General features: G+C 34.7%; 1 protein-coding gene across 8 annotated transcripts in view; it reads left to right on the forward strand.

Annotated features, from left to right (window-relative positions):
- Window positions 1–26,575, forward strand: part of VPS13B (vacuolar protein sorting 13 homolog B) — a 434,872-nt gene that overhangs the window by 100,631 nt on the left and 307,666 nt on the right. For all 8 annotated transcript variants that reach the window (XM_021529420.3, XM_085573894.1, XM_021529419.3 and 5 more), the window contains exon 17: window positions 161–345. In XM_021529420.3, coding sequence (XP_021385095.3) covers window positions 161–345 — 185 coding nt within the window. The remainder of the gene's footprint in view (window positions 1–160; window positions 346–26,575) is intronic.

Consider the following 26,575-nt stretch of genomic DNA (forward strand, 5'->3'; position numbering starts at 1 on the left):
GAGTAAGTAGAATCATCTCCAATCTAAGAAATCTAATAGGCACACAATTCTAACCTTACAAAGTAACTGCTTACACTCTAATATTCTGTGTCTAAGTTTTAAAATAGTTATTTTTATGTGCCAAAGTAATGTTTTTCCTTTTTTCTTTTATTTTAAACAGGACCAAGCGAGCTCATGTCCCACTAACAGAATGCATTTTTGAGCTCCCTAATTTGACAGTTCAAGCAACTAGAGCTCAAACTCTTCTGCTTCAAACTATTTATCAGAGCTGGTGTCATCCTGTTGGAAATGTCAGTTCAGTGGTGGTAAATGAGGCTTTGCTGAATGAGGTTTTCCAAACTTCAGGTAAATGTATGATGCTTTTGGTTAAGTATTTACTCTGCTACAGAGCATTTCTAAAACTTCCATACAGCTATATCATTTAAATCCAGGTTTTTACTTATAGTAGCTAACATACAGAATGTTTTTGTGTGTATATGGGTATTTATAGCTTATATTAAAAATACAGGATGTAAGCTAAGCCACCCAGCTTCACTCCTTGGCACCAGTTTCTGGATGCATTTAATTTTCCCATACAGGATAATTTTTCCATGCTTCCCTCATCTTAAACATCCACTTTTGCTGCCTTATATGGCACAATGTTGTTACTTTAGGATCATTCAGAGGTGAAACTGGATTATTAAGGGCTTTATTAATCAATGGCATACATTGAATTATTTAGAAAGGCTGCAGATGTTTCTCATTATTTCATAAATAAATGTTACTTAACTGTTGTGAAATTGCTGAAGATATGCAAGTGTTGGTGATGATTACATAAATAATGAAAATTGTTATCTGTCATCCTTTTGTAAAACACCCATAGATTTTGGGAACAACTTAAGGATTTTGACCAGTTTACAGAGGGAAACCAGAGTTTTCAAGTAATTCAGAAAATTATATTTTTTCTTTTCATTTCTATGCAGGCTAGAATAACTTAGAGCTGTTATTGTTTACTTGTTGTAAATAAACCCATAACAAGAACAACAGATATTTTGGAATATCCAGCATTGCCAGTCTTGGAGAATGTGTTAACAGAATGATTTAGGTGCAGAAAACCATTATTTGAAGCAGAGTGGTGGATTAGACCCCTGGAAGTCTTTCAGTCCTGCATTTCTTGATCCTTTTTGTTCTTCTTTTTCACTCCTCATGTTTATTGAAGTTAAATTTGTGTTGATCTAATGTTACAAAAGAACTGTTGTATTTTTGTGCAACCCTTAGTATAAGTGTTTCAAGTGCTTAGATTTTCCTTCTTTCATGAATGTAACTTTTGTCTTTATTCCTTCAATCTCTGTGGGTGATCTAAGAATGAGATTGTGATATTTCATTTTGGAGTCCTGATACTTGTAAAGGTAGCAGATTTACGATCCACACCATGGAGAAATCTGAAAATACAGTTGTTTGATTGCTTCAGATGCTCTTAGGGTTTGCACAGTTTCAAACTAACTTGTTATATTATTTACCATGTTTCAGTCCATCAATGCAGTGAGACAACTCTGCTGACAGTGTCTGTGCAGAATAGAAATCTGGAGCACACATTTTAAGTACTTCAAATAAAGTAAATGGACAATATAATGCAGTTATTTTGATCTTTTCTTGTTCATGGCTTAACGCTTCACCTGGTAAATTTTACACTTCTGTAGTTGTGCTTGGCATTAACTAGGCTGAAGGCAGCTTTGTGTTCAAGGCTATGAAATTATTGCTGTCAATCCTTTTGTCTGAATTTTTGGCTTGGTTGATTCTGTAAGCCTCCTACCATTTATTTGAATATGGTTGTGCAAAATTTAATATCATGCCTTGCTGAAAGTCATCCTTGTAATTAGGGTCTTCCACCTCCTTTAACAGTAACATGTATGTGCGTAAACCTCTAAAAAATACTTGACTTTATTTGCACAGGGAAGTTGAAATTTCAGCTTTGGTCATTTTTCTTTCTTTCTTTTTTCTTTTTTTTTTTTTTAATGAAGTAACTGAGGGTAATGCAGTCAGTAAGGAACTTGTCAGTAAACAAGGCACATCTGTTAAACACTTACTTACATTCAACTTAGTTTCTCCAACATAAAATAAAAGCTGCTGAATGTTTCTTGGGAGTCCTTGTTTTGAGTTCCTGCCTGCCACTGCATGCCCCCATGCTCCTTTAGGCTGGTGCAGAATGACCATACATGGCTCATGTGTTGGGCCTGGCAGTAGCCTGGCCAGGTATTTGGGCCCCCCCTCCTGCCACTGTGTCTCTTAGAATCTTTGTGAGTGAACACATGAGCTTTTCTTGTGTAACCTAAACTCTCAAGGAAAGATTGACTTTTTCCCCATAGTATTGTGTTTTCCATCTGAGCACAACTGGTTTTTGGCTATGCATAGAAGTAATACTTTAAGAAAATAGATTTCTGTCTTCATGGTGTTGTGGATTCATATTTTTTTGATTAATTTACTACAAGTAACAAAAGTGTAAACACTTGTTTTTAAATTGCTATTTACTGCCCTTCCTTTTCTTTTTCTGATTATATTTATATTGAATTTTAGTGTTCTTGCAGGAAAAAACAACAATATACTTAAAGATTCCCTTTCCTTCACTTTATCCTACTTTTCAGGGAATCTTTTTCTTGAAATGAATTGCTTACATTCTGCCGTTTTAAAGAATCGCAAACTATGTGCCTCATGAATACAGCGGCCCAAATTTTCTTCTGTGTTTACATTTTCAAACTTCTAAAAGCCACCTTTCTAACTAATTAGAAATATAGCAGGACAAACAGCTTTGTCTCTGTCCAGATTTTTTTGTTTTTAAAAGTAAATAAAAAAGCCCTCCCTATACATGACATTATTCTGAAAAGAAGGAAAGGGCTTTATGTATTTTATCTTCTGTTTGTAGTGGTCTGCTGTTATCCTAAGGTTTCCAGAAAATCTGACTGCTATAAGCAGATCACAAGATTTTATACATTCTTGATACTCAGTGTAACATCATGCTTGTTTTGTAATTTGTGAATGAAATGTGTCCTCCTATGGAAATAGTCTAGTTATTAGCTACCTGCCCAGAACGGTTCTACCAATCTGTTTCACTGATATACTGTGGCTTTAAATTTTTCTTCTCTAGGTAGCTTCTCATACATAGCTAATATCAAATGTGTTTGCCATTTGTTTACATAGCTTACAACTTTCTCAACTTCTTATATCTGTATTGCCACTTTTTGTGTGTGATTCTTGGACTAAAACAGTTGTTGCTCTTTTTGTCTTTGTTGGGGCTTTGTGTCAGATGCTGTTGAGAGTGTTGAACATCCTTAACACACAGTTCAGTATCACTTGAACTCAAAAGTGATACCACAAACCTTTGTAACCTCTCAGCCAAGATCTTTTTCAGCAGCCATTGTGCTAAAAGCACGGTAATGTGCTTTTTCCAACACAGCCATTTCTTCCAGTTTCAGAACTTTATCTCTGAAACTTATAATATGGGCTTACAATATGGGCTAAGATATTCTATAGGAGACAAACAGATAATATAGGGAAAAAATAGAAATAAAAAACAGAAGGAAGAAAACCAGGAGAAACAGGATCACCTAGTAAAAAGGGAAGAGAGTGGCAGACGAATATAAAACAGGAAGTAGGTAGAGTTAAAGTAGAAAAGCAGTAGAAGTTAAGAAAACCAAAAATTAATAGGAAGGCAAGTACAGATGAGTGAGTTGCAGGAGGGGGGAACCTTAGGGAGGAACAGATGCCTGTTGACCCTTTCACCTGCTGTGGAGAGGCTCACAAGGTACAAAGGCCCCTTTGGGAACCTGTTTGCTAGGTAGTGGCTGAAAGACCTTCTGTGGATCTAGTTCAAAACAGGAGCTCTGCACTGTGTGTTTCCACAAATATAGGAACAAGAGTTTATTGCTAGGATCTGGGGTTCTGTCCTAAATTTTCACCTGGAGCAGAAATGTTATCCTGCTCCAAAACTTCTTTCATAGGTAAATGAGGCTGAAGTTGGTCTAGGGATTCAAAACAACCTCTCTGAGCTCTAGCCTCTATAAATTCTTTTTTGTAGTAGATTAATGGAATACCAGAAAAGGAAGATTGCTTGAAGATTAACGCTTTTCTGTCCCCCACCTACTCTCCTCCCCTTGTTCTTCAGAAACCTTTTCCTACTAGGAGAAAGACACTTTACTCAAATACTCCCTAGTTTGTTTTTAGGTTGTTGTCTTCATTAGATCATCTGAGAATTCATTTTTTAATTAACTTGGCCAAAGGCAAGCTGTCTAAAAAAAAAAAAAAAAAAAATTGAAGTCTCAAAAGCAAGTGTGTGTTTGGTTTCTGACAGAATTTAAAAATGAAGTGCCTGTACCACTTAAAATTTTTATTTGTCATACATATTAGTTAGGTCTCTTATCTTAAAACTTCCAGTAAAAGATACATACACTACTGGGATGGACTGAGCTCAGAACTTGTGGAGGACAAATAAAATGAGTATGTCAAGAAAGATGTATGATTTTTAATCTAGAAATTTTTTATAAACATGTTTAAATATTATGTCTGTCTTAGCTTGAGATGATTTAATTCTGCTTAAGAGCAGGTTTTTGATGATAAATTATATGGAATTTAATGAAATTTCAGGAAGCGTTCAACTCCATTGCAGTTACACCTTTTGTCATCCATGTATTTTAAAGTCTAGTTGGGAAAAGTTCTTTTTAGGGTTCTTACAAGTAAAGATAGATTAAAAAAGAGAGATAATATAAAGAGTTAAACATACTACTTGAATGAATAGGCATTATCATTTAAGTACAAGATTGATGCATACTGCCTGAACAGTTGTACAAGAACAGAAAGAATAGAAGACTCAAAATAGATGGGAATACAAGTGACAAAATGCAGCATAACAAACAGAAAGGAAAACAGCTGCAAACAGCTTTTTGCTCTTTTTCATGGGTCAAGAAAAGGCATTACTAATTTTTTCATGCATTACATCTAAAATGAAAAAAATAGCACAGTCTTCAATCCACATGAAATTCTTTGGAAATTTATGTTTTGGTTTAATTTTATAATCCTCTTGGTATACAAGCACAAGGGCATGTTACATGTCAGTTAAATAATGTGAGTTCTTATGCTTGTGAAACATCTTGATTCTGCATTTCAATCACTACAAATGTGGAAACAAATATGAATTTGAAATACATCATGTTTTCTACATAATTGCATGTATAGATGTTAATATTATTGCAATTATTAATATACAATTTAAAAAATAAAACTAAGTGTACAAAATACCAAAATATTAGGAAAACTGCATTAGTTAAGATCTTTCAAAGGCTGAGTATGATTAAGCCTATAGAGTAATTTTACTATGTTTTTCCATTATTTGTTAGTAAGTACCTGAAGCACTCTGTTTCTAACCATTTCAGCTTGCCAAGAAAATACATACACAGTCACACATGGCTTTAGTTTACTGTGGAAAACTGGAACTTGCTACCACTTTTTCCTTGTCCTGTTCAGGTAGTTCATTATTTTGTTGACAGTTCGGTCCCATTAATCTGGTATTTTTGGGAAAATTGCTTGCAGACCTTATATTTCTCTACTGAAGGTGATCAAATAGGCATTGAATCCCTCATGTAAATGATGTCTTAAAGTTAAAATAAAATCTATTTTCCAGAAAGTAACTGTAAAACTATTTTATGCAAGATTTCATGTGGGATACCTTAATGGTTGAATAATAAATTTTACCTCATAAAAATGAAATTCAATAATACAGTAGCTTTCTCAGAGCAGTAGCATCTGGTTGAATCTCATGAGAGCCAATATTTTCCAACTCATTAGGATCATGTCGTTCTGTATGTCGTCAACATTGACTTAGCCAAGCTACCTTTACTTACATAACCGCCAAACTATTAAATAGGTCTCTTGTGGAGTGAAGTCAAATATTCCTCTTATTTTGCTTTTGCCTTGGAAGAAGAAAAGAAAATGTACATGCTGTAACATTTAAACATCTGGTCTAAACCACATCAGGGTAACAGTGAGGAAAGTAACAGGATTCAGTATTCTTCCCAGGTGTACATATAAAAAAGGGTTGTGGAGCTGCTGCATAGTTCTCTTAACCACTTAGGAAAAAGACTAAAACAAGTGACTTGCCTTTCTAACACCCATGTTTTTAAAACTACTTTTTTCCTCTTGCGTGCTCCCTTGCCACCGAACTCCAAAATACAAAAGCCAGCCAAAGACCAACATTTCAAAGTTTAGAGGTAATGCAGGTTGTTCAGCTATAACTTCTTTGTAACATACTGGCATTTAATCTCTGTTCTATATATCATGGACAATTTTGCATTCATTTGGAAGGGTATGAATTGAAATTTCTGTCTAAAATAGAAGTGTAAGAGTGTATTCTCTTAATTGCTTGGGAGTGGCAGGACACTTGCACATTATAAGCAGTTTACTGTCTCATGTGGGTGATTACGTGAGGGTAATCACCCATATGAGTGGGTAATGACGTGTCTTCATCCTTCATGTAGGCCCAGAATGCAGTGTATAAATAGTATTATTATTATATGTTGTGCATTTCTGTGAAACTCTGTGAGATTATCAACTCTTAATTTCAGATAGAAAAACAGCATGGATAAGCAACCTAAGAACCATTTCTTCTTCAGCTTAACTTTTTAAAGCTTAATATAGTGATATATAAGATGTTATTTCCTCTTATAGTAAACATTTTCAGTCATATTCTTAAGTCATGAACTGACTTGCAGTGAAAGGAGATAGGTGGGACATTTTATCCTTTCAATACATAATCAGTGAGATTTATCTTGCTGAGTATCTAATAAATCCTCTGCCAGAAGCAATGGCTCTGTTTTGGCCTGAAATGAGGAACTGGCATGGAAAACATGAATTGAACCAATAATTATGATTGTCTATTGATTTTTTTGTGGTCTAATTAATATATACTAGTAAGTTTTGAAATTGAAACATACAGTATTCTGATGAAAGAATGGTGGTAGGCATACTTAAGGCATTCATGCAAGCTTAATTTTGATATCTAATGTTGTGCTACAGAATCTAATGTATTTCAAAATCCACATGAGACTTTTTAAATGTCTTTTGTGTTGAAAGTGAATGTATACATACTGTCAGCAGAACAGTGAAGGAGAAAAAAGATAGATCAGTGAGTTGTAAATGGAATACATGCATGCATGAAATCCATAGCTGTTCATAAATGTATACAAATTTCTTGAGCTGAATTGTTTCAGAATTGCAGGAGAGCTCAGTTCAGTATCTTTGTTGAAATTAACAGCAAACTCTTGAGTATGTTGGTGTGCTACCAAAAAACCAAGACACCTAAGCTTAGAGCTATAAATAGTACCCTTACTCCAGAGTCAGTAGTTTATTTGCACAAATAGCAATGTGACTGAGAGCACCTGTTTTGTTTGTTCAGCTGCTAGGTTGATGTTACTGCTTGTTCTTGTGCTTGGTTAGCAGAGAGGTAGGCTGCCTCTTGGCCTTGTTCTAGCTGCATCAGGTGAAAAACTCGACAGGGAGGTTGAGATGGTGGCTTCTAAGAACAATAGATCACGTTGAGCCAAAATTACTGAAATTCAGTGTTATAACAAGAAGGCTAGGAAGAACTTAAATCTTGAGACTGCTGAATAATGGGAACTGGGAATTTTCTGAGAAGCATGCACAAAAGAAAACTTCAGAGATAACAGAAGGAAAGGTTTTTTTTTTTTTTTTTTCTCTTGTGCAAAACCCAGAGAACCTGTCAAATTTAGAGTGAATCTGGAAACCATCAGTGGTTGCTGATATAAAAATAAACCATGAATGAGGCAGCCATAGTGTTTTCTTGACATCTGTGTTTTTTAAGAAAAAGCTTCATGGAGAGGTGTTGCAGCAGAAGTATTGATGCCAGTCACTGCCATTTCCTGAACACTGCTCTTTAGAAGAGCAGAAGAAAGCTATTTCTTTGTACCTAGCAAAATATAATAAAGTTGTCAGAAAATTCAAGTTGGAAGGGTCTGCAGGAAGTCTCTGCCATTTGATCTTTGCTAAAATCAGAGTCAGTTATGGGAGCAGACCAAGTTCTTTAGGCCTATACCCAGTCAGACCTTGAAAACCACCAAGGGTAAGAATACCCTCCCTATCTTTCTGTGCAGCCTGTGCCACTGTTGAACTATTCTCGTGGTGAGAAAACTTTTCCACCATTCTAGGCAGAGCATTTCATATTTCAGTATATGTCTTTCATGCTACCACTGTTCACTTCTGTTTGGAACCTTCAAACCAACATTCTTATACATACAGGAAGGCTGCTAATATGTCAAGTGTGTTGCTGCTGTTTTTGACCTTATTAAACATTAAAACAAAACTACAACTTAGAAATCCTGACTAGTCTTAACACTCTGTGATGGTGACTCTGAATCTTTTTCCTGTTCAAATTCTCATCCCAACTAGATTTAACCTGAGTTTCAATGCATCAGTACATACAAAATAAATCATCCTATTTTCTGATTAGTAAATATACTGATGTATGACATAAATTAATTCCAGCTTAGTCTATCACTCTGCTCGTTTGACATTTGTGGAAATTCCCAAAGTCAATATCTCTCCTTTCGCCTTTCCCATTAATGAATCCTATTTTGTGAGATACTGGTTTATGTTGTGGTAGATGCTGAGAGGATATGAAAATGCATACAGGTGCTACAGCACAAAGAAATGATTGTAGTCTATGGCCATTATGGTATAATGTTTTCTGTTTATGGTGTCATTGGTAATTTTTTATTATGTTTACTTATTTCTTTTTATTTGTTCAAACAACTTGATTCACTTTAAAAGAATTTGGAATGCCTTATAGTGTATATCTTCCCCCTTTTTATTCATAATGAGACATTTCAGTTTGGAAAGGAACAGACTGATTAGAGGTTTTCATCTTGATGAGGCAAGAAATATCAAGACATTTTTTAATGGAGTAGATTATTAAGGATTGTGAATGAAATGAGAGAATAGTAAAGATAAAATTGAAATATTCCTGTGAGGAACTTCTTCAGTAAAATTTGTCTATTGTTGTAGTAGTTTTTAGGGAAAAACCCCCAAGGCATAATCAAAAGTAAATAGGTTTAAGAATAAGCAATTAATAAGCATGGTAGAAGCATATTTTCTGTTTGCAAATATGTAATACTGACTGTTAACCCTAAGTAGTAAGTCTATATAATATGTATAGTCTTGATCAAATAAAAGTACTGAGTTTTCAAATCATGGGACAGATCCCAAGTATTGGACTGCTGCTTAAAACTTACTAGTGTCTACAATACTTAGAGTTAAAAAATACTACTATTCTCTAAAGTTACTTTTATGGAATAAACTCTAGTGAGTGATATGGAAAACAACTTTTAATTTCTGAGAGTATTTTAGTTCTTGTGGCAAGGCGAGATCATAAATACCAATGGTATTCTTGCCATAGAGATACCAGATCATTATGTACTGCATAAGCAATTTTTAGTCTGATGTCCCGTGTGATTTCATATTATATTAAATCAGGCTTTAAAAAAGGATACATACCTTGTAATTATTCTAAACCTAGTAATTACAAGTCCAAATCCTGTTTTTAAATTGCACGGATAGTCAAGAAAAAGACCTTTTTCTGCAGGAATATATCATGTTGGGGGAGTTGTTAAGCTGTTAACAATGCAGACTGTATGAGGAGTAATTATTGCATTTCTTGCAGTCAAGAATACTGTTTTTCCTATGTGTCTAGTCTGCTTCATAGTCATAGAATATAATGAGTATAAGTTATATGTAGCATGGTAATGGTAAGGACAGAAAGTGTATTTTTACTGTAAAATACTGAGCTTCAATTATAGGAGCTCTTTTGCCCATTAATTTTTCACTTAGTGTTATGTTTCTAAACACAGGCAGTTCTTTCGGAGGAATATTCTACAAAAAGTGGAAATACACAGTAACATAAAAAGGTCATGATGATAAGGGAGACAAAGCCAGTAAAACATTAGGTTCTCAGCAAGCTCTAGTAAGCAGGAAGACTCTTAAATTAACATTTTGCAGTTCTGATTTTGCTATTGGAAGACAATTATTAAGGAGCCAATATAGAAAGGGATGTGTTTTGTTACAGTGTTATTTAATGGTATCCAGTGAATGTCCCTTCTGTTTGAATGAAGCATAATAGGAAAATTTAAACTGGCACAAGTAGATGTTGCTGCTTTGATTTTGCTTTGTAGTGTTGTACTGCTGTAGGCAAGTATTCCTTACTGTGTATTTTATAAAGGTATATATCACACTATGTGAAACACCAATCAAAATCTTGGATTTCTAAGGAGATGACAGAGGTCTCTGTATAACCACAGCTCCTGGATTCTGGGATCTTTGTCTTCTGTGAAATAAGAGCTCTTATACCTGCTTAACATTCTGCAATACATACTTTTTAACAGGACTGCTGGCTGTTCAAGGAAGGTAATCAGAACTATTTCCAGAAACACTGTTTTAATTAGAGATCATCTAAATATGCAGAGTCCCTAGTCTGAGCTTAGTTTCTTTCTTTTATGACTATACCAAGTTCAAACCAAATGTGTCTTCCTTTTTTTTTTCTCTTTGTTTTGAGTGTAGCATGTTGAATAAATCCAGATATTACACTATCATATGTGGATTTCTCCCAGTTTGATACTGTGCTTTTATTGCTGCATCTTGCTCATGCTCTTTTCCTACTTTTACTGTATTTTTGTCAAATTTGGTGATAGTCAACCTTTTATTGAACTAATTTGTTCTTTATTAAACTCTTTATTTTTGGTTCTAGTCTTCATGCGTTCTCCTGATTTGCCTCTTTTTTCTTCTTTAATACACAACAGGGGACCTGAACAGGTATGGAAAGGTAGAATTATCTCTTGCATGGTAGTTTCAAATGTTTTTCACATTAAAGATGCTTTCTCTGAACTGGGATTTATGGCAAGCATTTTCCCTTCTCCCCATCAGTTACTGCAGGGCAGAGGAGTGACTAGAAAATACAGAAATTAAGAAGAAATGCAAGTCTCGGTTAGTGTTATAGAAATGTTTCAAATCTTGACTTCTGGAATGGGTTACTATTAATAATTAATAATTACTTTTCCAGTAATTATTCAAATGCTCCAATTTGAAGTCATTGACTTTTTTTTTCTCAACCTGCTGGAAGAAGAAAAGCTTAATTGCTCCAAGGGGTGTGATCTTGTTGAGAAGCTACATTTACTTCTTCAAATGAATTGTCCCAATAGTGGAATTATATTGTAGACAGTTTCTGTTTCCTGAGCTAAGTAAATACTGGATGATTTAGAGTGAAATGCAAGCATTCCGGTGTTATAGAAGCCAGCCATCTTTACACCTCTGATGAGACTTGGAGTTCCCTTCATGTGATTGCTTGGGTTTTACCTGGCTTGTGTGACATGCCACAGCTGGATATAGCACTTCTGTTATGTCAACTGCTTTATTCTTGCATTAGTTATAATTTTTCATTCTCCTATATGTACACTCAAGTTTGCATTGTAGCTGAATACCTGCTATTTTAGTACTTGGAATTGCTGGAGAAAGTTTTCAAAATAAAAATTATTAAAAATACTGATAAATTAATCACTTGCCTTACTGCAAGGCAAGAAGATCAAGAAAAGTTTTCAAATTGACTGATAGCTTTCCTAACTACTTTAGAAAGTCAAGGAGTCCATAATATTTCCATTTTCATCTATCTCCCAGATATATTCCTTAACTTTTTGCTGTCTTTTCAAAGAAAATATTTTAGGAAAATTCCATTTTTTGCTGCCTCAGTCTCAGCCTATTTAGTGTGAACTCAGTACCTTGTACTCAGAAGTTATCTGTTTTTTTTATTTCAGTTTGGATAGCAGAAAATACATTCTCCAGATGTGGTTGTGCCTGTTGTTTGATAGATGGGTCCATTCAGCTTTCCTATTTGTGTTTTGTGGTATTTTGGCTTTTGATGGGCTGCACTAAATTCTGTTCCTCTCCTTGAATGATTGTGTCATCTCAGAAACTCAGACCTCAATTAAATTTTGAGACACAGAATTAATCTTTTCAATACCTTCAGATTTGTGAAGAATAAATTAGTCATCCATCTACAGTGAGTTCAGCAAAAGAAGTGAAATAAGAACTTGGTTTAATTGTTTGCTTGATTAAAGGGAAATTTTCAAACTTCTGGACTTCCAAAGGATGACTAGAGTTAGGGAATAAAATAGGGGTTTTGTCAGAGGAACTTTGGATATCACAAGAGTCTGTTGTGATTTGTGATCAGATGAGAGTCCATTTTCACCCTGTGGAACAGAGGAGTGGCAGCCTTGCCTTACAGAAGGGTACTTCCTTTGCATCAAAAATCTACAAAAGCAAAGCAGTTTCTTCTGGTATGGTCTGTTACAAGCAAAGGAAATGGGAAGAGGGAGGATGATTTATTTTATTGATGTATTTATTTTCTAAACTAGTCAGACTGTTGTTGTTGCTTCCCAGGATTTAAATGCATTTTTTTTATGAGTGCTTGACAATGAATATTGCTGTTGTAAGTAGTTATGACTGTGCTTGCTATGCTCTGTTAGTAAATGTCTGGCTGGCAGGTTAATTGTAGTGTATACAATGTAAAACACCTGTTAGATATCTGTTATACTTAATCTTTTTGCAGATTCTTTTAGAGTCACTCTTGTCTTTTAAAGAATGTAGTTTCTGTGTGTATTCAAGAGCTTTTCAAATGCTGTGGAATTGTGTTTCAGCAAAGATAGCATACAGTTCAGAGAGGTGAACTGCACTATTCTGGGCACGGTCTTACGAAATTGTATCTAAAAATACACTGTTTCTGCCAACAAGCCAGATCACTTCAGAGACATTAGGAATCCATAGATATTTATGTCTACTCATTTTAGACTGAGCATAAGCTTTAGAGCAAAGCTTTGAGGCACTGATGTAACAGCATTTGTTGAAAGCTCGTATGGTTGTGTCTTGCTATAGCTCGCATAGCTCCTGGTTTCATCAGTTAACTGTGTATTCCATTCACTGGGCTTAGATGAGGTGGTTGTGATCACCAAAGTGCTAAGCACTTGATCTTCTGTCTTTCAAGAGAGCTTTTTATAAAACTTGCTTTGATGTGTACTTCGTGTCCAGGCTACTTTCCCAGTGGGATTGCTTTTATGCTGCTGTCTATTCGTATGCTGCAGTATCCCATATGTTATCAATGAAACACAGCTTGCCAGCAGATTTTCAGCTTATCACCAAGATAGTACCTCTACCATATTCAGCAATAAGATCAACTACTTCTTTAGTTCATAAAATTTGCTTTCTGTAAATTTGCACAAAGTCTTGAAAAATTCTCTTCACAGCTACAGAATATTCCCTAAATGCAAGGAAAAAACTATCTGAAAAAGGGAATAGTACTGAACCAAACTATTGTCATGACCTCAGTCTTCGCATCTCATGCCCTCCCACTTCCTTTGCTGCCTTCATTTGAATGATTTGCTGAGTTTGAATGTAAGCCTTTAGGCAAGTTTCTTTCTACCAATGTCAGTAGAAAGCTGTTCTGACTTAAAAACTGAATGGGAAAATGATCAACAGCAAAGAGCTGGAGATTTTTACAGCATTGCAGTAAGCACTAAAAAGTCCACACGCATGTTTATGAGATGAAATAAAGAAATATGGTGCAGAGCATTCACTGAGAACACTTTTTTTTCAGTATTTGTCTATTAAGAATTCAGTCTATCGGGCATTCAGTCAGATACTGTATTTGCTATGGTAGCACTTGATGAGAAAATTGTGCTGCAGCAAAAGAAGTTGCAGACTTTAACAGAGTACCTTGACGCATGTGTGCAAATAAAATGGATGATTTTCTAGAGGACTGAATTTGTGCATTGCCCTCCATTTTACTTTCTGAAGCTGGTCTGAGTTACGAATGTTGTCATTTACATTTTTCTAATACTGTCTAATCTTTTCTGGAATGCATTGAACTGTATACATCCTTCCAGGGTGAACGTGATGCTGTTTTATTGTACCAGGTGACTTTGCTTTTAGGCTTTCAAAATGCCATGAGTATCTGCAGGTTAGTTAGATGAGTATTGTTAGATTTTCTTCAATTCTTCGTTTAAAATTCTTACTTGCTGTAATGCGATAAGATTTATCTGTTTGTGGAATGAAAACATCTCTATGTTTATGTCTCACATTCATTAATCTCCTTTGCAGTTTGAAAGACTACTTTTACTCTGCCTCTTGTATATAATTTCACATGTTGAATATAATTGAATATACTCATACAATATGTTTATTTCCTATGCATTTACAGTACTTTAGAAGTTTCTATTGCACAGAATGGAGAAACTCGAAGCTTTAACGTGCCAGTGTATATTCAAATGGCTGTGAGCCACAGTGTAAATTTTGAAACCAAGTCTGACTTAGCTTTGCTTCTGTTTGGAAACTGGTTTCATTAATAAAAAGTTGTAGTCCGGTAAGTCTTCTCATAATGTAAAGGGAAAAGATATGACCTTCATTTTTGTAAAATCCACTTCAGTTTGCTTCTGTACCTAATGGTTATGCTCTGTTTCATTGAGGTAGTACAGAGCTTTCTTGTTTTAGCAGTTAGACAGGTCCTTAATGCAGTTTCACTTGAAATCGCAGTTCAGAGCTGAAGGACACCTGTGGGTGCTTCCCTGTTTAGATACTGCTCACCAGGTGGAGCTCAGGAACGTGCTGGCCATAGTGTCAGGATGCTTTCTTGTTTTTGTAAGCCATAATGTCCTGCCACTCACTTTTTTTTTTCCCACTTATGTTAAATGCAAATATAACCTCTCGGCCAAGTCTTTATATTCAAATGTTGACTGTATTTTGTTTGTTGCCAATTTTTCTTAGCTTTTCCCAATTTTAAGCATATAAACAAAAAGAGCATTGCTAAGATGAGAAATGACTCCATGGTGGTTTTACATCAGATGAATGCTCTGTGTTAATCTTGTTCTCCTGATAGTCTCAAAGATCAACTTCACTTCCAAATGCTGCTCAAGTCATTCTTTTGAAAGGCCACTGATTATCTTAAGGCTTAATGTGGGCTTTGGAGTGGGAGATGGGACTCATAATAGAAATTGCATGAAAACCTTAAGAAATTTCTTTGTAAGAGGCAAATCTACTTATATTTCAGTCAACTGTATTATCTATTCAAAAATGTAACTTTTCTGTGTAGCATAATGAGGTACAAAAAGTTCCATTATCCCAAACAAACTCCAGTTAAAAAGATACTTTTTATGTTGACAATAGTTCATGATTGTAAGAACTTTGTGAGACTGCAGGGGTTTTTTGATAGATTCATGCTGGTGTAAGTACAGGAGGAAAATCCTGCGGCCTGTATTTTTAAAGAATCAAGGCTAGATGATCACAAGGCTTCCTTCTTTCCCTATTCATTTTGTGTTACTTGATGGTTCACAAATTTTCTGTTTAAAATGTTGGTTACCCCAGTTTTCTAATTGAGGCCAGCTGCTTTCTGAACTATCTTCTTGCTCAGGCTGTGTCTCTTTAGTGCAGTTGACCCCTTCTAGGTGCTAGCTGAAGTATATTCTGCTGTTGCTTTTTTTTTTTTTTTTCCTTTAGTAGCTCTTTTAAATGCAAGATATTAAATCTGGGTAGTCTAAGCGCCATGAAACTGATTTGAAGTTAATGAAGAATAATATAGTTTTCTGATTATTGTCATTGCATTCATCAGTGTAATCTTTCAAAAAAAAAACAAACCCAAAAAACAAAACATGAGACATTATTTCATAGCAACACACTTATTTCATGGACTAGTGGAAGCATAAACTTCTCAGGAACTTATTAAGCAGCAGCTATTGAATAATCATCTTTATATATATTGCCAGTAATTCAGAGTTATGTTGTATCTGAATATATTCAGATATACATTTTGGACATTGGCAAGAACAAACCTCTTTCTGTGATGAGTGGTTTTCATTGTAAGGCATTTACACTTAGCTGATTATCTCCAATATTTTTTGTTTTTCATAAAATTTCTCTGGCAAGGGAATCTTCTTTATAATAAAGAGAAGCCACCCTAAATATAGAAATGTTTCAGCAGCACTCTGCTTAGTCAAGGTGTTCTGTGGAGGAGATGGCTTGGATTTGAATGATTTCATTATTTCTAACATAGCTACTCATACTATTTCCTTGCTACAAAAGTTGATGTTTATGGCCTTCCAGATAATGTGGATAGAAGCCTCTTGACTGTTCAGCTATCCTTGCTGTTGGATTTGAAATGTGATTTTCTGTCACTGCAACCTTTGATGTCAGGAATGTTAGGTAACTTCTTTACTTCTTTGCTTTCTGTCTTTGATGTGGACCATTAGCTTTATTAGCCTTGGAATCTGTGTCAGAGGAATTCCTTAAGCCTACTGTGAGTTCTGTGTGTTTTATCCTGCTTTTCCCAGTACCACATAATTTTGTGCAGCGCTTCTCTTCTTAAGTTTTTAGCTCTACACCTGTTTCTTTGTTGCAAAAAAAAAAAAAAAAAGGCTTCTAGAATATATAGTACAATAGTGTTCTCCTTTATATCATTCTCATCTGTGTTAGGAACTTTTTGATATTTCAGTTGTATGACTCTGTTTCCCAACAAAAGTCATGTGACATCAGCAGTGAGGTGCAATAAGAGCTCTCTTAGGATTACTTAAAATAGAGTGGAAGACTTTGAGTATATAAGGTTGTGTGGCCTTGAATGTGATTTTTATTTGATATATGAGCTGCGACATAGCTATTGCATGACTGAGATGTGCCTGTAAGCGATGTAGTGTACAGATGGGGTTTCTCTGAAACAAAGCCAGCAACTAAATCTGAATGTGCTCATTTAAAGGGTAAAGAATACTTCATAAAACATATGGAAACATTTCTATGTTTTTTCATTAAGAAGGCTTCTTACTCCTTATGCATTTTTTCTGATTGTTCATGCTAATGTGTCATTTACCTGAATCAGGACTGCCTGTGCATCAGATCTGCTTAATGACATTTATATAGTAGTATGAATATTTTATTTAAAAAGCCATTAAATATACTTTTTTATTATTCTAGAACTTTTCATAATTTCAAAGGTGAAATAATCCTTTTCTCAGAAGTGTTAGAGAAAACCTCACCATTATGCATTGCAAAACACTTTATTTAGGAAGAATATAAAACAATAATAATAGGGCTGTTGCACAGTAGGATTTGAATTAAATGGTTATTGGGATCCACTATAATAAAATCCACAATTATTTAAATTTGAACAAGTAATGTACACGGAATTTATAAAAGAGGGTCACAGTACTCAAAAGTATGGGTGCTCAAAATGTGCAGGAACCATAGCAGCCCACAGCTTAGCAAAAGTTTTCTATATTGTGCCATCTCAATAAGAGAATTGAACTTCCAAAGCATCTGAGCTTCTGTGGTCTGTAATTACTTACCAGAACATTGTGGAAGAAATATGTTACTGATTTTTGTTATTTTTTGTGAAAAAATAAAATATGAAATTTCTAAACACTAATTGATACATTTTTCTACTCTATTTATTTGTAGGGATGTGAGGTGGAAATGGCATATCCTAAGTTTTTCAGTTCTGCCAACATATTGCCATCTGAATTCCCTGATTAGGCTGTGCTTTAAATTTGAAACATCCTTTAGCAATATCTATAGCATCTAATATATTATGAAATTATATTTTTCCTACTATGATGTCAAATCCATTGTGGGTTTTAACACTGAAATATATTAAATTAATGTAGTGATGGCATTCATAACTGCTCTTCAAGATTACTAATTTACCAGAACATGGTAAATTATGCTTGAGGTTCCTAGATAGTAGGTCAAAACAGGTAATATTTCCCTTAGAAAATAAGGATATTCGGTATATTAAAAAGTAATGGTGTGTGTTTTATTTGCAATTATAGATATCTTACCTATAATGGATCAAGAGTTTTGCTTTGTGCCCCCTCAGACCCATGATTACAGTGATTCTGAGCCAGAAATTTTTAACTATTTTTTCAGTCTGACTGTACCCCTAATGGAAGGCATTAGGGTTCAAGAAACAAACATGTAACACTTGGATCTAGGTCTTAGAAAGTCATAGGTAGTATTTTAGTAACTTCTGACACCTTTTATTTTTCTACACTGTCTTGAGGTGTTTTGGTGCTAGATTTTAATTTGTAGGCATGTTTATAAGGTTTGGGGCGGGGGGGGGGGGGTTTAAAAACCTCATCTTTCCTGTCTTATAAAGGATGTGATTTCCTTTTATTTTTAGGATGTAGGACCATACTATTGTGTATAGGGGCACTATACACTGCACTCTGACAGCAGCTTTCCCAAATGTATAGTCAAGCAGATATGTGAGCAGTTTGTTCAGCTTGTAGGTCCAGCTGGAAGTTGTTCCTTCTGAGTGTTATTTTTCAGTCATTTTAGCTGCTTTTCTGGCTTTTAATGTGCCCGCATGAGTGGCAACTGAAGGCAGAGGGGATGATGGCATTGCCCCAGTGGAGAATGTCTCAGAGGTGAATGAATTTGTAAGCTGGTCTTGGTATCACTCTCTGCAGCAGTCTCAAACTCATAATGTAATGCACCAGGGTATTTTACTTTCTGAAAGATGTACAGTCTTGCAGATTAAGATCATTTACACACTTCATGTTTTTAATATAATTATTAATACTAGCTTCATATTGTTTGCACTGGACTTAGGTAAATGGCACAGGATTATTTATTCATCTATTAATGCTGAAATCTATATTGTCTCAATGAAAAGGATGTCAAGGTTGATGAAATTTTAGATTCTGCTGCGCTGTAATGCAGTGTTGTGCCAAAAATACTTTGTGTTTTACTCTGAGAGTTAAAACAGCTGATTTTTTTCTTATTAACATCCCTAAGTTGAAAACTCACAAAGCAAAAATCTTCAGTCAGTGTGTAGGTGGGATTTAGTGTCTCAATTTTGAAAGAGGAACTTTTTGTAGTGCAGTTTTCTATACTGCTACTATTTGGTAGTCATTTCAGAAGCTGTCACTACTTAGTCACTCTTGTATGGTGAAATTTCTGCACATATACAGTTGTTGTCATCTACTTTGGAGAGGTAGGAGGAGAAATTGGAAATGGGAGTGGAGAAAAAAAAATTGATTGTAGGAAGGTAGATATGGTGATGGTGTTTGCAAAGGGATCCTGCAGTTGTGAGGAGTTGTGAAGCAAGCTTCTGTACAGCTATAGGGGTATGCAATGCAAAGAAAACTGCTATTCATATCCAAAACTATTCTAAGCATTAATCTTATCCCCAGTATAAAACCAGTTTAAATATTTTTACTAGTAAATACTGCCATGCCTGGCAGTTTGGTTAACAAGATGAATTTGGTTAACAAGAACAGTCTTTCTTCTATGGTATTACTGGAACAAATATTACTTAATTGTATTTACTTTTTGTGGGATGATGATGGGGTTAGTTGGGTTTCCTCTGTGTTTGTGCAAATAGGCAAGATGCATCTCCTTCAAGTCTCTCAGGCATTTATTTCCTTCTAATTAATTGATTTCATTGTACAAAAATCTTCCTTACATCAGGATGTATGGCTGTATTTTGTATGGTTTCTTACTTAAAAAAAATAAATACATTACCTCATTTCTTAATTGCCCAGCTATGCCACTGATGACCCAATCCTTACTGCATAAAGCTGCTGCTGCTGAAGCTCAGCCAAACTCCAGGAACCTCTCTGTAATATGCTGCTGCAGGCATTTCTTAGTGTGTAGAGCCAAACACCTCTTTACCTTGGTTTCATTTCCACTTTCATTTGCTCTGGGATTTTTATTTCCTAAGATTGACATTTCAGTTGCTTGAATATGTAAATGATCTATGTGTTTGTCATCACTTGGTATGATTAAAATATCTTTGTTTTCATCTTTGTTTCTTGCTATTTCTCTTGAATATGTAATATATTTGTGAGGAAGGTAACTGATCAGCAATACTGCTGAAATTTTTTAGGTCGTGTTCTAAGATCCATTTCATTACTTTCTTTTTGTTTGCTTTCTTATTTCTCAGTTTATGCATTGCAGCAGAAATGTTGTAGACTTTTGCAAATTTTTAGGAATTCTTACGGAAATATTAGCTTATGTGCAGCCGGAAAACAGCTTAATGACTTGTAATATTGTGGTGTTCATCTAGAAAAACACGGAGAAAACTGAAACCATTATCTGTACAAAAACTGGAGTAATTCTAAATGAGTAGGTTCCTAAAATTGCTAGCAGCCTCCATTTTTAACATTAACAGCTATCTTCTGGAGAAACAAAATTTGATCGTCAGCAAGATTATTCCTAATCTTTCTTTGGCCTTACACTACGCTGATGTGCTTAACAGAAGAAATAATTTTTTTGTATAAGGAATTTTTTTTTTTAATCTATGTCTTGTCTTTTTTTTTTTTTTAATGCATTGTGTTTATATGTGTCCATATCAGTATGGGCATATTAAGATTCAAATACCTTTTAAAGAAATGTTAGGGTAGTATGTGTAGAGTAGCTTTGCTAGAAACATTCAAATTTGTCTTTATTTGAATTACTGGGATAAAGTCTTTCCCAAATCACATTAACTTCTCCTTCCTTGATGTCCCATTGTTAATAATTTATATCCTTTATGTATTTTCTCCTGTTGCAATGCATTATTTTGCACTGGCAAGATTTTCCAAATCTTTCCACCTGTGAATGTAATGGCAGATGTGTAGTTTCCTGTGACAGAATGAAGCCTAGTGAAATTTAGTGTTCCACATCAGTTGCCATTTTATGTAGCTGATCTACACATCGCTTCTGTGTACTCTGTGAAAAGTTTATTAGTTACTATCTCCTCTAGGAATGAATTTGAACCATATGTCTGATTATTAATTATCCATTCTGGTTGGTGTGTTGAAAAAATTTATTTCCTGTATTTATTGACATTGTCTGAAGTCCTGGGATCTACACAACAGTGTTATGTATTCACTCCAAGTGGTAGCTAATGCAATGTGATGTAAATGGAGAAGCTACACATTAGAATTTTTTATTTATTCTGTTATATAATTGAACTTAAAGAGGATTTTTCCCTTGCTGCCTTGCCTGTATGCATGTCATTTGAAGTTTCATTACTGTGGTTCATTATTCATTTAGAGTAGGGGCTTCTTAGCACTGCAAAGGTAATTCCAGTTCTTGTGTGCTGTAGTAGCATAATGGAAAGTCCTGAAAGAAGATATAAGTTAAAACTTAATTTAATGTGACTTGGTTGACTGTTGAATGAAATGTCACTTACCTAGATTAATCTTTAATTCTTTGGTGGCTTCTCATAAGAAATCCTGTTAACCCAGAAGAAATAATTGAGTTCTTTGGAGTGAAGGGTTTATTAGTCGAGCTCAGTTTGCCATCCTGAGAACCACAGGCTTGTGTCTGGAAGTAATAATTAAAAATGAGCAAGAATACTGCTGTTACAGATGCAACAATTTTAGTTTTGTTCCATAAGCATCATCCTCACAGCAGAATTAACTTGAATGTGGATAACCCAGGTACAGACTTAAGGGAGGATTTTATCTCTCCAAAAGTCAGTTAGTGCTCTTGCATGGACCTCCTAGCTCTAACCTCTGCAATGCTAGCATATATTAATTGAAGATATGTATATCCATTAAATGTAGGCTTATGTTCTTGTTTGTGAGGAAAGAATCTCGTAAGGGGAAATATTATGTGGTGTATTAAGTGGCTGGAGAGTATTGAGCAGGAATAGTTAATGTGGGGTCTGTGAAAATGCTTGATGAAGATTCTAATTAGAATACAGTGTTCTAGACATGAATGTAATCTTTCCACAATTGTAATAAGGTATACTTGTGCCTACAGGACAAAATTAAGGCAAATGAAATAGCAAACATTCTTGTAGTATTTATTATGTTCCAGTTTTTCTGCATTGTAAAAAGAGGGAATATTTTCTGTCTGTGATGTGCTAAATACTGAATTAATTTCCAAAGGAATGTCTGCTTTTCATTTTTAAGATGGTATTGTATTTAATGCATTCTAGGCATGTGAAAATGATTATGGAAATGAGGATATGTGATCTGAACTTCACTACCGCTTGGGTGTGCAGTGTAATGTGTGTTGAAGGCCAATGTTATTCAATGCTTCTGCTAATAAGGACAGTTCTTTGTTAAGCACAATAATCCCATTTGATTTATCTTTAGGATACTTCTTTTTTAATAGATAAAGAAATTACATTTTCAGTATTGGAAGTTGAATTGACACTTTCATTGTTGACTTTTTAATGGTTTTGTGTGGGAAAAGTGATTTGTCTGAAAGAAAGTTCCATTAATGGAAGACCCCTTATCTTTATTTCCTCATTTCACCACCCCACCTCCCAGTATCAGAATTCTGATTTATATAATAGGGTTTTTCCAAATACTTAATAAAGTATCTCTAAGTAGCAAACAGAAGACAGTAGGTCTTCTGATTTGATTAGTGAAAGGGTTGTTGCTGTTTGTCTTTTCTCTTATAGATTGGTTTTGATGCTACTTCATCGCTAATCTCTCACTTATAGCTCTTCTCATTCTTCTGATGACTGTAACTAGTAAAATTGTGTCATAATAGTCCCTCTGGAAGAATAGTAGTGACTCCTTACGTTGGGGCAATTGTAAAAATGACCTGGACTATTGACCATACCTCAGTTTCCTGTTAACTAATTATGCTAATTGGAAAAGTTTATTAGTTAGGATTTCTCAGTCATAAATTAACTTGCTTAAGTGCAGTGGGTAAAGAGCTGCATTTGGACAATTTGAAGGGCTTAGGAGAATTGAGTTCTTCACTTATGATAACAGCTGGTTGGACTGCTAGAAAGAAATTAATTTTCTCCCGTGAGCTCTCTGTCTTGAAGTCAAGGAAAAAATACTACTTTTCATAGTTTTATTGATGCAAATAAGAGAATGTGCAATGTGTTGCTATATAATGGAGAAATGTAGTTGTCTTTAAGGATTTAATTTAGCTGGGCTTTAACCATAGATTTATAGTTAATATGTAAATAGTTAGCAGTGTTAGAGAAGTAAATGGGTTTTTAAGATTAATTCTGTTTGGTTCTTTGAGACTTCAGAATAATAGAAGACAAACACTGTTTTATTTTGATAAATAAATCTCTTCATTTGTTTGTTGAAAAAAATGCACTTGACTGGACTTACAGCTTTAGAAATGTATTTCACCAAATATTTGCCAGGAGAATTTTTTTTTCTTTCAAGAAAGCATTAAATAAAATCCACATTTTAGGTAAGGGCATATTATGAAAGGGGATTATTTATCAATGTACATCTGCTACAAGTAGGTGGTATGCAAATACTTTATCCTCTTTTCCTTATAAAAATCTTTTCCCTGGATCTTTGAGTAAGGAACATGAAGTTAGAACTTCATTTTAATGTGGAAAAAAAAAATGTGTAGTTTATTTATCAAGTTATTTTGCCTTAAATAGTATTATAAAATAAAGAACACTGGTTATTGCTTACTGATTCAATTAACAGTAGATGTAAGAGATACAATTTACTACAAAAAAAAAAAAAAAAAGAGTAAAATCTGAAAGATGCAGTTGTGCTGTTTCCAAGTAAGTAATACAGGACACATTTAAAAAACATAAGAAATGGTTTAATTTCATTAACTGTGGTCTAATATGTTGTGCATCCTACTCTTGGTAGACCACAGCGGCATTTACTGGCTATTGCTTCAAAGCACTACTGGTTTTCATCCCTTTCGTTGGCCAAATGTGTCAGAAGAGCATTAACTGAAGTCTGGAAAACAGTTCTCATAGATTTTGCTTTAATGATAAATCTAGCATATAGTACACTTGCTGATACAATCAAGTGAATGGAATTTCCAAAATCTTGACTTAATGTCTTTTAAGTATGAAGCAATAATGTTTTTATGAAGTAGCTTTTAAATGGCATTTGTCGAAGTGGAGAGCAGCTGGATTAGAAGGGTCTGTTTCTAACTGCAATCAGCAATGATCATAGTATCATATTACAGTCACCCTATAAAATAGCTTGTATTTTAAGAAAAATGGGGGGAAAAAGGGAAGGTAGGAATGGAGAGAAAAGCAAGCATGGTCTGTGTGATGCCCAGAGGGGTCTGGTATTGGTTACAGTTGGGTAATGTTGCTTCAGCTGCTTGGGCAGCAGTAGTGTAGTTCTCAGTATAGGTAGTTCTTTATCAGTTACTAGGTTTTTAAAATGTTTTGGCGATACAGTCAACATGCATTTCTCAATTCTTTTAATTTGTAGGCTGACTTTTCAGTTCTAATGTTTACCAGGATAAAATTTAACTAAAATAATGACCATAATTGAGGAACCTTTTGCACTTCTCTCCTGTGCTTCTCTGTAATACAAAGTCATTTTTACCACTTTTGCATTTGTATCCATTTGTGTAGATGGAATGTATTTCTGCACAGTCCATCTTTTTCAGTCAATAGGCTTTGCAAACAGGGAAAATACTTTCTGTTGTTTCTTACAGAACACTACAGTTGTTAGTGACAATGTGTTCTAAAATTTGTCACTGCTGATTCTCAAACTTTAATTTAGAAAACAATTGTATCCTCCCAGTAATTGTTTATAATTCTCTTCTTTAATGTGTAGCATCAGTGGATTAACTGCAAGAATCTTCTGTTGTTGCTGTTTCAGTAATAGCTTGTTGTTTTCCTGCAGTAGACAAGGTGTATCTACTTCACTAAATTATCAAGGTCTGCTGTCTTAACATTGCACAGGAATGTCTTGCAAAATAAATGCGTAAAAATTTTGGAGACATGAAGTGCTCTTACTAGGTAGTGCTGTTGATCAATATTGTTGAATACTTACCAACTGGTGGTCTTCTATACTTTAATTTTTATAAATTTATTTTTTGATGTATGCTATTTGCAGTAAAAAAATTAATTTTAAAAAAGACTTTCCTTTTTAAACCAAAAAAATTTTGGTTTTTTGGTTGGTTCTAAAGGGTTTAATACAGTCTTAGGCAGGATCTGATTAAGGCATATGTAGTACAACTGTACCTAAAATGCCAGCCAGCTAAGGCAGACAAATTTTTGAATATGAGTTTTAAATTAAAAGTATAGGTGACTTGATTTTGAAGAAGGTCTAAATATGTTTCAGCTTTTCCAAGCAAAAATAATATAGTCATCCCTGCCATGTAGCTGTATAGACACATCCTTCATCCTAAGAATAGTTTCCCTGTCCACTAGTTCAAATAAGTTAATTTTTTTTCCTGGAAAAGAGCTATTTTTGAAAATGCTTTACCTGAGGTCCCTAGACAAAGAGGGTCTCTGGCTTGATTTAGTTGTATTGGAATGCAGTTCTTTGGGAACAGTCTAAGGGAAGTTTGCCTCATTACATGCTTAGATCTTTAAGTTTAATTTTCTAAATTGGAACATGTTGTCTTGGAGGGCTCAGACCATGTTCAAATCCATACATATAACAAGACTAAGGCAAGTTCTACATTTAGTCTGCTCAGGGAAGTAGGTCCTGGTGTTCTTCTGGCTTTTAGGGACTTTGCCTTTTGCAAAGCCCTACTACTATGAGAGTGTTTAGGGCTCTCCTTCCATGTCTTCTGTCTCTTACTAGGACAATTCCAGCCCTCACCAATCCCCTTGTCCTTCTCCTTGCTCTCTTTCCCTCTTAAGGTTATATTCTCTTATAATTCACTGCATAATATTATTACTTAAAAACCACTAATTCTGCTTTTGAATTTTTTTGTAACATTCACAAAACCACTTTCTTAAAGATGTCCTGAGAAGTTTCATTTTTGGAAAGGCACGCTTCTGCTTTGTGGGCATCACAATATTTTGCTCTCTAATATTGTGGTCATTTTTAGCTGTTATTCAAGAAACTTACTTTAAGTTTTTTATCCGAAGTAGGGCTAATTGATTTCTTGTAAACACTTACTAAGGTTATAGGTCATTTCAATAAAGCAATTCTATTGCTTTATAATAAACTACATTCTGCTGAATGTAGTTTTTTCATCAGTGATGTAGTATGCCATTAAATCTTCAAACTGTCAGTCAGTTTCTGCTATAATCCATTTGTTACTATATGTTTGGTACATACAGACTCTGCCTAGAATCTTTACCAGATTAGTGATTCTATTGTTAAAGCTTTGTACGTGTATTGCATTGGCTGTCGATCCAAGATGGGTGCAAAATAGGTATCCTTGAAGTTGTAAATTTTCTGTTTTGATTTGGAAAGATAGTTGTTTCCATGAAAAGGAATAATTAACTTTGCTTTTTATATTTATCCTCTGTTGGAAGAAAAGGGTTAAAAGTGGAAGAATGGCGAGCAGGATAGTAAATTTGCTCAAGTGACCTTTCTGCTGGGAATGCTAAGAATACCAGGGTGAAAAAACTCAATTTCTTATGCCTAGTGCTGTTCATCCTCTACCTGGTTTGAGAAGTGGAATTCTGTGTAGAGATAACACACTCTAATAGACATGCCCGAGCATTATGCTGGAACAGAGTGTGAGAACAAAAGCTCAGAGATTATAAAAGCTCAGCCTTGTGATAAACTACACATTGATGAAGCCCTTTGGTGTATTGGGGCAGGAAGTGGCCCCTCCTGCTGTCTGCTGGGCTGAGCTGAGCCTAATGGAGCCC

Source organism: Lonchura striata, chromosome 2 (genome assembly GCF_050655825.1).
Source record: "Lonchura striata isolate lonStrDom1 chromosome 2, ASM5065582v1, whole genome shotgun sequence".
NCBI classification, from domain to species: Eukaryota; Metazoa; Chordata; class Aves; order Passeriformes; family Estrildidae; genus Lonchura; species Lonchura striata.